The 12,811-nt window shown below is 41.3% G+C and overlaps 1 protein-coding gene across 1 annotated transcript in view; it reads right to left on the bottom strand.

Moving 5' to 3' along the window:
- Positions 1-73: 73 nt before the first annotated feature.
- The window catches only part of SLC6A9 (solute carrier family 6 member 9), a 64,002-nt gene continuing 51,264 nt past the window's right edge, over positions 74-12,811 (bottom strand). Inside the window, exons 7-14 of the mRNA XM_070941412.1 lie at positions 7,701-7,835; positions 7,467-7,570; positions 5,340-5,577; positions 4,117-4,251; positions 3,907-4,006; positions 2,883-2,983; positions 2,403-2,573; positions 74-2,266 (exon numbers count right to left, since the gene is read on the bottom strand). Coding sequence (XP_070797513.1) covers positions 2,051-2,266; positions 2,403-2,573; positions 2,883-2,983; positions 3,907-4,006; positions 4,117-4,251; positions 5,340-5,577; positions 7,467-7,570; positions 7,701-7,835 — 1,200 coding nt within the window. The 3' untranslated portion in view covers positions 74-2,050. The remainder of the gene's footprint in view (positions 2,267-2,402; positions 2,574-2,882; positions 2,984-3,906; positions 4,007-4,116; positions 4,252-5,339; positions 5,578-7,466; positions 7,571-7,700; positions 7,836-12,811) is intronic.

Genomic DNA, 12,811 nt, shown 5'->3' with positions numbered 1-12,811 from the left:
AAAGTTATGGCTCCTCAAATCGCCCTTCCGATCCCACAAAAAGAACTGTACATCCTGAGTTCAGGAATATAAATTTCATTAAAATCTATGAGACTTTAACAATCTACAACTGGGAGAGTCACAGTATGGGAGACTCGTACAATTATTGCTATGAACAATGAGAGGTGGCAGTGGCAGTTGCCACACTCTGTAGGAGAGGGAGGGACAGACATGAAACCATGCATTAAATAGTGCATTTTCAGTACAGAGGAGGGAAAGGATTGGATGCTGGCGGCTTAAGGTAAAAATGCCATCATGACATGAAGCCATCTATCCTCCCTATCATCTGTGCATGATGCAGACATTTGGCACTTAAAACACTGGCCATTTTGCCCACGTCACTGGCTGGGGCAGTTACCCTGTGGGTAGGGACCAGATATGCCCTTGCTGTTGGCATTGTAGCAATTGTGCATTCCTGGGAGCTGAGGGATGCCCCTTATAAGAAGTTTGGCATTGGTATCCCTACAAAAAAGTTTGGCACTGGTGTCCTGGTATCATTGCTGCCACAGGATAAAGGGCAAGGGAGTGGCTGTCAGGACCTCCTCCAAGGCCTTGCTCAGGATAAAGTGCAGGCAGCAATGCTGAAACGAAAATATGGGGCAATGAGGCAGGAAGACACAACCATTTAGTTATCCCTCACCATTTGAGCCAGTGTGAGACCTGGCTTGTGTTACAAAGAGATCGTCCTGCCATGAGATATTGGTGCTTCTGGCCAACTTCTTCATGACTGCAGCATGGGAATAGAGGCTTCCATCCCCATTGGGAAGTGGCGGTCCAGGGCTAACCAGGAATAGCTTTCGTGGAAGATCATGCTTTCTGACCTTTGTGCTTCACTCAAGTTGCAAGGGTTGGTCTTGGCACATCATCTACTCTTAGCACCATGGTTGGCTCTGCTCCTTTCCCTAGAGACTGGGGCAGGGCTAGGTCCCAAGGGTCCCTTGCAAGTAGAGGGACCCTATTCAAATTCATTTGCTCCTCTGTAGGGGAAGAGAATAAACAATGGCTTCAGAGGCTCCATTCCTCAGAACTCAAGTACAAGCGTCTGCATAATTCAGTTCAATACTTTGCTCCACCACCTCTACACAGTGTAGCAGCAGCTTACAGGAGTTTCCCACAAGTGTGGGACTTTCCTAGATTTGAATCAGTCACATAGTGTCTCTATTAACTATGTGAAAGGATGTGTGTGTGTGTGTGTGTGTATGTGTACACATGAGAAAATTATGGACAATTAGACAAATAAGGCTAGATCCTCCCTACCAATTATGAGAGATTTCTGGAATTTTCTTAAGATCTTGGAACCATCATTGGAACTTTACAGTCCTGAAAAGGCTACCCCACTTTTCATAAAATATTAGACAAGTGGGAAAGCTGGGAAGGTATAGATACTGATGGGTAGTGTGCAGTTTTCCATGCATATGTGCAAGAGTGCTCATAAAGGCAGTAGTCTAGCTGAAGGTTGTCTAGCTCTAGACTGAACTTTGCCTAGAATATCAGCTCAAATTTGAAACCACTACTGACCCCCAGCACTCCCATTAGTTTCCTTGTGGGGCCAGCCAAATAGCCCTGATCCAGGGCAGTGAGGACCATATTGTCCCCAATAGATTCTAGATTTGCTGGACCCAGGAGTAGCTGCCAGAAACCATCCTGAAGGGATTTCTAAGCTTCTAAGACATTAACCAACCTTCCTACTGGTACCTCTCAAAGAAACCCCGCCTAGTTAGCCAGTGCACACATCTCTGTCTCTGATCCTGGTCCTGGCTGTGAATTGGGGCCATCTGAGCATTACTTGTAAACATAAGGGTTACAAGATGGCACAGGGACACTAATGAGGTGGGTGGGATGGGAACTCATAGCCCCCTCCCCCAGAGTCCAGCACAGCCTGGGAGCCAGGGGTCCCCCACCCAGTGGGGGTACTTTAGTATATCTGAGCAGAGTAGGGTTTAGAGAACCAGGACAGGTGGGAATGGATTGATGCAAGGAGTGCTCCCTGCCCTGCCTCCCAGGCTAAGGTTCACATCATTGAGTCTTGGCTGTGGGTTGAGCCATTGCTTCCGATGGTGATGGCAGCCATCATGCCAGCCTCATCACTTTTGGGTTTCTCAGGGTTCAGCAGCTGCACCTCCAGCTGGGATTCTGTTGAGCTGAATGCTGTTGCGTAGCGGCCGGTCTTGTGCTCAACAAGCGCTGGGCCCCACTCCCGGCTTGGCCGAGTAGCATTTTTCAAACGCTGCAGAGATACAAAAGGCAAACAAGAAGTTGGTGGTTTCAAGACCTGGTTTGCAGTGGGATCTGAGGCAAGTACACCCATAATGTCCAGAAAGTAGCAGCATCTTTACCCAGTTGCCTGCAAGCCCCAGTCCTACCTGCAGTAGCGTGTCTCCTTCTGAGCGCAAAATGTAGTAGCCTGCATAGATGGGGATGCAGATGACCGATGAGAGTGCCATACAGAAACCAATGCCGATGGCCCAGGGCGGGTACACATACGTGTTGTATGTGATTGGTTCATACTGAATCACTGTGAATATGAGGATAAACTGGAAGGAGAGAGGGGAAAGTCTGATTGAAACCAAAATATATTCTGCCTGGCATCATTCCTAGTCTTGCATTCTGGGAACCTTCAAAAGCTCTCTTAATTTCTCAGACATGGATGTTTTTATCATGGGAAGTAGAAAACCTATGGCCTTCTCTCCCCCTTGCTTATTACAGTGTTTTTGTCACAAAAGCAGTCTAGTCTTTATTCCATCGTGATTATGTTGTTAAGTCACCCAGTCCCCTTTTCCCTCACTCCCAATCCTGTCTCCTATGTTTTTCGGTGTCCCCCCCCCCACCTTCTTTGTACTCACAAAGATGATAACTGGAGAGATGAACCTCCAACAGATCTGGAAAAATATGGGTGGTGGAAAACCAAGCATCATCTCAATGTCCTTGAAATAGCTCCGGTAACCTGGATGAGAAGATGGTCAGTCAATTAGACTGGAGGTATTATAATTAGACACTAGGAATACTGCAAGACTCCACAGAATATATTTCTTCATTGTGTTTCTCTCCCCGTTCCTCAGTAGGGCTCCTTTGCTCTGCTCCCTACCTCTATCACAACTCCTGAGAGGGAAAGCACAGCACAAAATAAGGCTCTTCAATGAAGAGACTTGAAGCAGGGTCTCATTGCCTACTGGCAGAGTGCCTGAAAGGGTTAATGTCCAGTCCAGAGAACACTGGGCAAAATATCCTTTGGGGCACCCCCTCTTAGGACAAATGGTTCCCCCCAGTTTAATGTCGTAAATGTAATAGCAACAGCAATGATTGGAAGGTGGTTAGGAGACCTGACTCCCTAGAACACTAGCTTTATGCTCCTGAAACTTGCCCGAGGATGCCAGATTTCTGTACTAAACCTGCTGCTGTAATCTGTTTCTTTAACTACGAACTCTTTTTAGTTGGGGAGCAAGTAATCAGATCTGCACCTTGGATCCGCAGTCTTCTGAGCTGCGAGCGAATGTGTCCAATGAAACCAAATACTGACAACATCCAAGTAAACTTTAATGTCCTTTGAATTGTTGTGATTGGATATTAGTTCAGTCTGCATTTGAGTTATGGACTCTTCATAAGAAAAAATTGAACAAAAATTCCTGATTGCAACTTTTCCCTTTCTGTTTCTTACTCCAGGCTCCAAGGTCAGGAAACTGTAGTCAGGGAAAGCACCATTTTCTACTCTTGAATCTATATAATATAGTTATAGTTATAGTGGCTGTCAGGCCCACAGGGGAGTTCTGGCTGTATTGATCAAGTGCTAACTGGAACATCAGTATTCCAGCCATTCCTATATTCTTGAATTGTTCCAATTAATCCATGCAATTGGCAGAAGTTACTCACCATAGACATACATAATGGCAACACACATGATGCATGAAATAACCACAAGTGAGAAACTTGCTGCGTAATTGTCCATCAACGATAACCAATAAATACCAGCCTAGAGGAGAAACAAAAGAAGAAAATAAGTACTGGATTAAGCAAGCCCCTCTGAGCCCCTTAGAATGAGAATGGGCTATTTCTGCCTTGCCCTTTAACTCTCCCTCATACCTGTGTGGTGAGTGGGATACCTAGCAGAAAGCCCACCACAGCCACACCTAGAGTCACAAAAGTCTTCCGACGCAATATCCATTCATTTCCCACTTCATCCACAATGGCTGTGACAAGAGTTTCCAGGAGACAGAACTGAGGAAAACAATGAAGAAGAAAAAATACAAGTTCAACATACATGCCATGGAGGTTTTGCTCTTTCTGTCTTCTTTCATTTAGCAACAGTAAAATCACTCGTTCTCTCTTCAACTACAGGTAGTCCTCAACTTACAACCATTCATTTAGTAACCATTTGAAGGTATAACAGTATTGAGAAAAGTGACTTATCACCATTTTTCACAATTATGACTGTTGCAGCATCCCAATGGTCCCGTAATCAAAAATTTGGATGCTTGGCAACCAGTTCATATTTATGATGGTTGCGGTGTCGCAGAGTCAACCTTCTCGTAAGCAAAATCAATGGGGAAGCCAGATTCACTTAATAACTCGTGTTACCAACTTAACCACGGCACTGATTCACTTAACAACTGTGGCAAGAAAAGTTGTAAAATGGGGCAAAAGTCATTTAACAATGGTCTCACTTAGCAACAAAAAAATTGGGCTCAATTGTGGGTATAAGCCAAGGACTACCTGTGCATCAGTTTTGATTAATGTAAAGGTTGGAGATCAGCAGTGCTTCTTAAGTGAATCAGCACTTGGGGCAAATATACTTTATTTGGGAGGAGAATCTAGCGCTAATAGTTAAGTTCAGTGCCTTAACCTGCCACCTTCCCCAGGTGGGTGTAGTCCAGATGTGTATGACTACAAATCCCATCATTCTAAATCGGCATGAGAATTGATTATACACCTTAAATATAATGGGAGCTTGTATTCCCTCTAGAAAGCACCAGGATACAGCTTCATTATGACTCAGTTTGCCATAAAGGAATTTGGAATGATAGTCATTATCAGAATAATCATTTTCTATTTCCCATGATTTCCAAGCACCATTAAGTCTTCATCTTTCCTTCAAACTAGATGAATCAAGTGTGGGGCATGTGTTTATGTGTATATACACATAGGTGATTTGCATTTTAACAAACGCACATTCACACATATAATAGATGCACACTATTTTCCATTTATGTTTATTAGCTAGTTTAGCTTTCTCTGGAATTGTAACTTTCAGACATGTTGGGCCCTAGAATTCCCCCAAAGCATGAGCTGCAAATAGCTGTGTTTACCTGTGTACCCAGCCCCAGCAGGATGAGCATGAAGAAGAAGAGAACAGACCAAAAAGGGGAAACGGGGAGGAGTGTCAATGCCTCAGGATAGGCCACAAATGCCAAGCCAGGGCCTTGGTCGGCCACCTTGGAAACATCCACTCCCAGGTGATGAGCCATGAAGCCGAGGATAGAGAAGATGACGAAACCTGCGTAGACACTGGTAGCACAGTTGGTGATGCTAATGATGATGCTGTCTCTGTAGATACACCAAGTTGGGAGAGCTCATGAAAACTGCAGTTGAAGGTGAGCATCCTGAAGGAAGCCAAAAGATCTGCATCTAGAGAATGGGCTCTCATGTATGACGTGCAAGTGGGTTTAGATACTAAATTAGGGGAGAGGTTTATTTTTATTGTTATATTTTATTTGTATTTAACTACCGTATTTTCCGGTGTATAAGACAACTGGGCGTATAAGATGACCCCCAACTTTTCCTGTTAAAATATAGGGTTTGGGCTATACTCGCCGTATAAGACTACCCCTCTTCCAAATAAAAATTAAAAACCATCAACTGGCTCACCCACAATATAAAAGCAGCTGTGCTAGACCCAGAATGGCCCCTGCAACAAGCAGGAACCTCACACAGCCACAAAAAGCCCAAAAAAACAACTTTCACACTTTACACACACAAAATTCCACATACAGCTTTGTGAGATTTTGTGTGTTTGTGTAGTTAGAGTGAAACACTACAGAAACACACTAAATCTCAGAAAGCTGCACAAATATTATTTTATTTTATTTTAATTTTTATATGAAAGCTAAATTTAAAACTTTCTAAACTTTAAATGGCGAGGTCTATAAAAGAACAACTAAAAAAAAACCCAATTAACTTTTTTTTTTAAAGCTCCCAAAGGGGAAAAAAACTTACCCAATAGAACAGGGGTCTCCAACCTTGGCAACTTTAAGACTTGTAGACTTCAACTCCCAGAATTCCTCAGCCAGCTTTGTTTTGCTGGCTGAGGAATTCTGGGAGTTGAAGTCCACAACTTCCTGCCTGCTTGATTGCAGGCAGTAAGTGGCTTGCTGATGGAATGGATTCAGGCAAGTGAAGCAAGGCAAGCGTTGCGACTAGCAGCTAAGGTAAGCAAGCTGGAGGGGGAAAACTTTTTTCCTTTTACATGGCTCTGGCGATCCCAGCTGCGTTGCCTGATTAGCAGGCAACGCAGCTGGGATCGTCAGAGTTTGGATCGCCAGAGCCATGTAAAAGAAAAAAACTTTTTCCTTTTACATGGCTCTGGCGGTCCTAGCTGAGTTGCCTGATTAGCAGGCAAAGCTGGGATCGTCAGAGCTTGGATCACCAGAGCCATTTAAGGCTCGTCAGAGCCTGGTTACAGAAGAACGACATCCAGCGTATAAGACGACCCCCGACTTTTGAGAAGATTTTCATGTGTTAAAAAGTCGTCTTATACGCCGGAAAATATGGTATGTTTTAGTTAATTCGAGAAGACTGCATATTTTAATTCTTGCAGCCATCTTGAGCACCATTTGTTGGTAAAAGGGTGGGATATAAACCCATCTGATAAAATATAACTTGTTCTTTCTAAAGGTAATCTTATGAAAGCCACCTGTAGTTCTGAGAGCCTTAGATGAAAGAAGGCAAAATTATTTAATTACAAAGAACAAAGAAAATACAACTTCTGTTTCAATTTGCCGAATTAATACAAAGCATTATGTGAACTTGGGTCATGTTCATAATTAATCTGCATTCTGAGACTGCTCCACTTCATGCTTTAAGACAGTGTTTCTCAACCTTGGAAGCTTGAAGATGGGTGGACTTCAACTCCCAGAATCCCCCAGCCAGTGCTGCTGGCTGGGGGATTCTGGGAGTTGAAGTCCACCCATCTTCAAGCTACCAAGGTTGAGAAACACTGCTTTAAGACAAAAGTAAACTTTTGTTTACTTTTCAAAGAAAAGCTCAAAAACCATGCATTGTTTAAAATCAAGTTCCTCCACAATGGGAGAGACAAGGATTCTAGCATCCCTGCACTATTTTTCATGCAGATTATTTTTTTAGACATATGAACTACTATATATCACCAAAAAAATCTTTGTACATCCTTTCCCCATCACGACTATCAAATATCGTACCTGTAGCAATTGTTGTGAAACTTGTTATATGATGCCATGGTGATAAGCCCACCCCAGGCACAGCCCAGTGAATAGAAGATCTGAGAGGCAGCATCTCCCCATACCTATCAAAGATAAAAGATGTCACTGGGGAAACAGAGTTGCCCGTGTAGTTTCAAATTAGAGGGAGGTGGCTGAGTTATGGCTCTGGGCTGCATAGTTTACGAACCCCTCTATGATATCCCAACTAAATACCTTTGCATCAAGGATTTTGTCCCACTGTGGTGTCAGATAGTATGTGATGCCACTAACTGCACCTTCAAGAGTGATTCCCCGCACAAATAAGATTGTCAGCACCAGGTATGGGAATGTTGCTGTGAAATATACCACCTGAAAGAGGGAGGACAAAGGAAAAGTTGAAGAGCATTCAGACATATTGCAAGTAGAAAGTAGGTTCCAGCAAAAATTCCTTTTCTTAGAACTTTGATTTCCTAACAGCATGACAACCGTCAGCCTATCCCAAGGGTGAAATGCTCCCAGTTCGGACCGGATTGCCCGATCCGGTAGCGGGTGGTTCGGAGAACCAGTAGCAAAAATCCCTCCCCCCCCCCATGCCCATCTGAGCCGCACGATCATCAGAGGCTTTTTTTTACTTTTAAAAGCATTTTTTCTACAACCTCTTCCGAAGGAAAAAATGCTTTTAAAAGTAAAAAAAAAAAAAAAAAAAAAAAAAGCGCAGCTCAGCTGGGATCATCAGAGGCTTTTCAAAGCATTTTTTTCTGCAACCTCTTGGCCGAAGAGGTGGTAAAAAAAAATGCTTTGAAAAGTCTCTGGCTGAGTTGCCTGATCGGCAGAGAGGTAATTTTTAAAATGCCTCTCTGACGATCCCAGCTGAGTTGCCTGATTGACAGAGGCTTTTCAAAGCATTAGAAAAGGACTTCCGGTGGCTCCGCAGACGTCGAGGACGGTCTCCATAGACCGCCAGCCACCCGATCTGTTAAAACCGCCCTGACAGCGCTAAACAGCTGTCCGGCGGTTTGAAAAAACTCTCCTTCGGGCAAAGAAGGAGAGGAGAGCCGGAGGGGGTGGGTAGAGCTCCCCGAAAGTCACTGGATTAATTCCAGGGACTCGGAGGGTGAGAGCTCCCCAGTTCACCCCTCCCATCGCTCCGGATCGCTGGTGCCTCTGTCTTCAGAGCAAGACATCTGCGTCCAATTCTGCCAGCAAACAGTGAGTTTTAATGATTTTCAATAAGGCAGACAGAGCGGAAGCAAGAGTGCAAGCTTTTTAAGAGAAACAGAACTTAACTCCGTGAATACATTGTTGCAAACGGAGCTCTCTGGAGCTGGAGGCTGGGAGGAAGCCTTTGTTATGGGCGGAAGGGAAAGTGAAAGTTAAAAGGAAACTGCTTGTTAATAGCCCTCTGCCTGAAGAGAAAACTACTGGGTTTTGAGTATAGTTTGAAGAGAGGATTGTTTATTTTGGAAAAACTTTGGAATATACTTTCTAAGACTGTTTACAAGATTTTCTGGCTGTAAAAGGAAAACTTTTCTTTAAATAAAATGGCTGCTAAACAACTAAAGCCACCAACTTCTAAAGGGGGAGGAGGTTCCCCTGTAGTGACTCAAAAACAACAACTTCCGGCTGATACACAGTCACAAGACCTTAAAGAATTTATAATGGGTGCCCTGAATAATCAGACAGAAATGATGAAAGGATTTTCAGAGGAGTTAAAGAAACTTACAAGTGTGGTGGAGGAAAAACATGATGAAATAAGAGATGACATTGTTTATGCAGTTTCAGGATTGGCTACTCACATGTTAAAGATCGAGGAGAGAGTGCGGGAAATTGATGATGCTAACTTGGAGATTGCAACTAAACTGGGAGAGGTTATGATACAGACAGAGAAAGTGGATGACGAGATGGTTATGTTACAGTACAGGTCAATGGAATTTGCCCTGAGGCTGAGAGGTTTGAAAGAAAAGAGTGGTGAAAATTTAAAAGATGTTTGCTCCAATGCTTTAGCAGAGCTGATTCCAGAAAGGCCAGAAGATGTGGCAATTCAAATGGACAAAATTTACAGGGTCAATTCCTGGCTGGCAAAACAAAAGCAGTTACCAAGAGATGTTGTGATCTATTTTACAACAAGGAGAGTTAGAAATGACATTTTGCAAGCGTCTTATAGAAATAAGATTAAAGTGGAAGGACAAGAGTTGGTGGTCCTGAAAGAGCTTCCTCCTAAAATGTTAAGAGATAGAAAGCAGTTTGGCTTTTTGGTGAATGAACTAAGAAACCAGCAAATTCAGTACAGATGGGATGTCCCATTTGGGATAATAGTGCCATACGCTGGGCAAAGACATCGTTTAAACACAGTTGGAAAAGCAAAAGATTTTTATGCCAATGTTTTAAAGGCTGGAAGGCCACCCTCACCAGGGGGTGCTAGAAAGCAATTGGAAATTACTCAACAAGAGAAAGATGGAGGGCAACCACAAACCTATGCTCAAGTATTAGCTGGAGGAGCTATTCTGGAAGAAGATCCATTACTGACTGGGGGTCCACCACCAACCTTGGAGTCATTAACGATGATTCAGCTGCCAAAAGATCAACGACTGACAAGGGCTACCTATAAACAACATATGGCACAACAGCCTCAAGATCCAACTCAACAAGCCCAAAAAACGCAAGCAGTGGGAGGAGCTAGGCCGAAGTCTAAAATGGCGGAGGAGGTTCAGCTGATGCTCTCAAAGCTTGGAACGCCCAGAGATGGCAAATAAATTTCTATCTTGGAATGTTAACGGTTTAAATTCTCCACAAAAAAGAAAGAAAATATTCCATTATTTGAAGCAATTTCAGAACGATGTTATTTGTTTGCAAGAAACGCATATTAAATCTTCAGATCAAAAGTACTTGATAAATTCGAAATTAGGTACACATTTTGTGGCATCAGCACCAGAAAAGAAAAACGGCCTAGTAATATATGTTAAAAGAGGCTTAGTGGCCAATTTAATTGAGGCTGATACTCAAGGTAGATATATCGCAATTGAATTAACAACACAGAGTGGGAAGCTGCTTGTAATCGGAGTATATGCACCTAATCAACAACAAGATAAATTTTACAAACTTTTACATACCAAAATACTACAATGGGACTATAGATCCTTATTTTTAATGGGTGATTGGAATGGGGTATTAGATACCCAGAAAGATAAAAAAAGTCTTTCCAAGATCTCCATGCGTGCTAAGTTGCCTAAATCTTTTTTTGATATTTTGGAGGATATGGAGCTTAGAGACATTTGGAGAGAAAGGAACGTATTGGAGAGCGATTTTACTTTTTTCTCAGATAGGCACCAATCTTTTTCGAGGATTGATTTTATATTAACTACAAATGATCTTTTTTCTAGGGTGAAGAGTACGAAGATATGTCCAAGAACTTTAACTGATCATAGCCCGGTTTGGGTGGAACTAGAGCAGGAGAGAGGGGAAAGGAGGTCTTGGAGGCTAAATGAGAATTTATTCAGATATGAAGACAATTTGTGTGAGCTTAAAAAACAAATGAAAGAATTTTTTATTAATAATATGAACAAAGGAACTTCGATGGAGATGGTATGGGATGCGTGTAAGGCTTATATGAGAGGAACATTAATCTTTTTGAATAATAAACATAGATTAAAACAACAAAATAGACGGAAAGAGATAGAGGAGGAAATTAAAAAGAAAGAACAATTGCTTATAATTAATCCGGGAGATAAAAAGGCAAAAGATATGATTAATATTTTAAGAGAGCAATTTAATATGTTAATGGCGGGGCAAGTAGCAACTAGCATACAATATGCCAGACATAACACATTTTGTAATGCTAATAAACCTGGGAGATGGTTGGCTTACACGATGAGGAAAAAACAGAAATCACGTATTATAGATAAAATAGAATTTAGAGGTAAAGAGATTTATCAACAGAATTTAATAAAAAAGGCTTTTTTGGAGTTTTATACAAAATTATATGCTAAAGATGCAATTCAAGATGCTGATATTGATAGATATCTAAAGATGGAGATTCCTGAATTAACGTTGGAACAGAGAGATAGATTGAATCAGCCAATAACTTCTGAGGAAATTGTTGGAGCAATTAAACAATTAAAAATAGGTAAGGCTCCGGGAACAGATGGACTAACAGCTGTCTATTATAAACAGTTACAATCCGAAATGTTAGAACCACTAAAAATTTTATTTAATAAAATACAATTAGGAGGAGGAGTACCACCTTCTTGGAAAACAGCCTTTGTTTCACTAATTCCAAAGGAGGACCGAAATTCCATTAAACCGGAGAATTTCAGGCCAATTTCACTTTTGAATACTGATTATAAGATTTTTGCTAAAATATTAGCTAATAGACTAATGCCAGTTATGCAACAAATAATTCACAATGATCAATCAGGGTTTATAAAAGGTAGACAAATGAGATATAATGTCAGACAAGTTGTAAACTTATTGGAATATTTGGAAAAAAATAATCAAGTCCCTGCAGCGTTTATATTCTTGGATGCAGAGAAGGCATTTGATCGTTTGAACTGGCAATTTTTGTTTAAAATAATAGAGAAAATGCACTTTGGGGAATATTTTACACAATCAATTAGAGCGATATACCAGCAGCAATCAGCACAAATCATAGTTAATGGAGGTTTAACAGAGGCTTTTAAAATTGAGAAAGGAACAAGACAGGGGTGTCCTCTGTCCCCACTATTATTTATTTTGACTTTGGAGGTATTACTGAATAAGATACGTGATTCACAAAAATTGAAGGGTATTGTAATTAGACAACAAGATTACAGATTAAGAGCCTTTGCAGATGATTTGGTTATTACCTTATCTCAACCTATAGAGTCGGCTCCATACATATTGGATATAATTAATCAATATGGGAAAGTATCAGGATTTAAAGTTAATTCACATAAGACAAAGATGATAGTTAAAAATATGACTACATTTGAAAGAGACAAATTAGCAAGATTAACAGATTTTGAAATAGTTAAAAAGGTTAAATATCTAGGGGTATATATAGCAGCTTCAAATACAAAATTATACAAAAACAATTACGAGGTATTTTGGCAGAAGGTACAGAAGGATATGGAAAATTGGAAAAAATTACAGTTGTCTTTATTGGGAAGAATTGCAGCAATTAAAATGAATGTTTTACCTAGATTTTTATTTCTGTTCCAAATGATACCTGTGCTTAAGAAAGATGAAAATCTGAGAGAATGGCAGAAAGGTGTTAATACTTTTATTTGGGCTGGGAAAAAACCCAGAATAAAAATGAAAATTATACAAGATACACGTGAAAGAGGGGGTCTCAAAATGCCTAATTTAAG

Source organism: Pituophis catenifer, unplaced genomic scaffold (genome assembly GCF_029215685.1).
Source record: "Pituophis catenifer annectens isolate HBS135680 unplaced genomic scaffold, rPitCat1.0.hap2 SCAF_3, whole genome shotgun sequence".
NCBI lineage: Eukaryota > Metazoa > Chordata > Lepidosauria > Squamata > Colubridae > Pituophis > Pituophis catenifer.
This window is presented reverse-complemented; position numbering and strand designations above follow the sequence as displayed.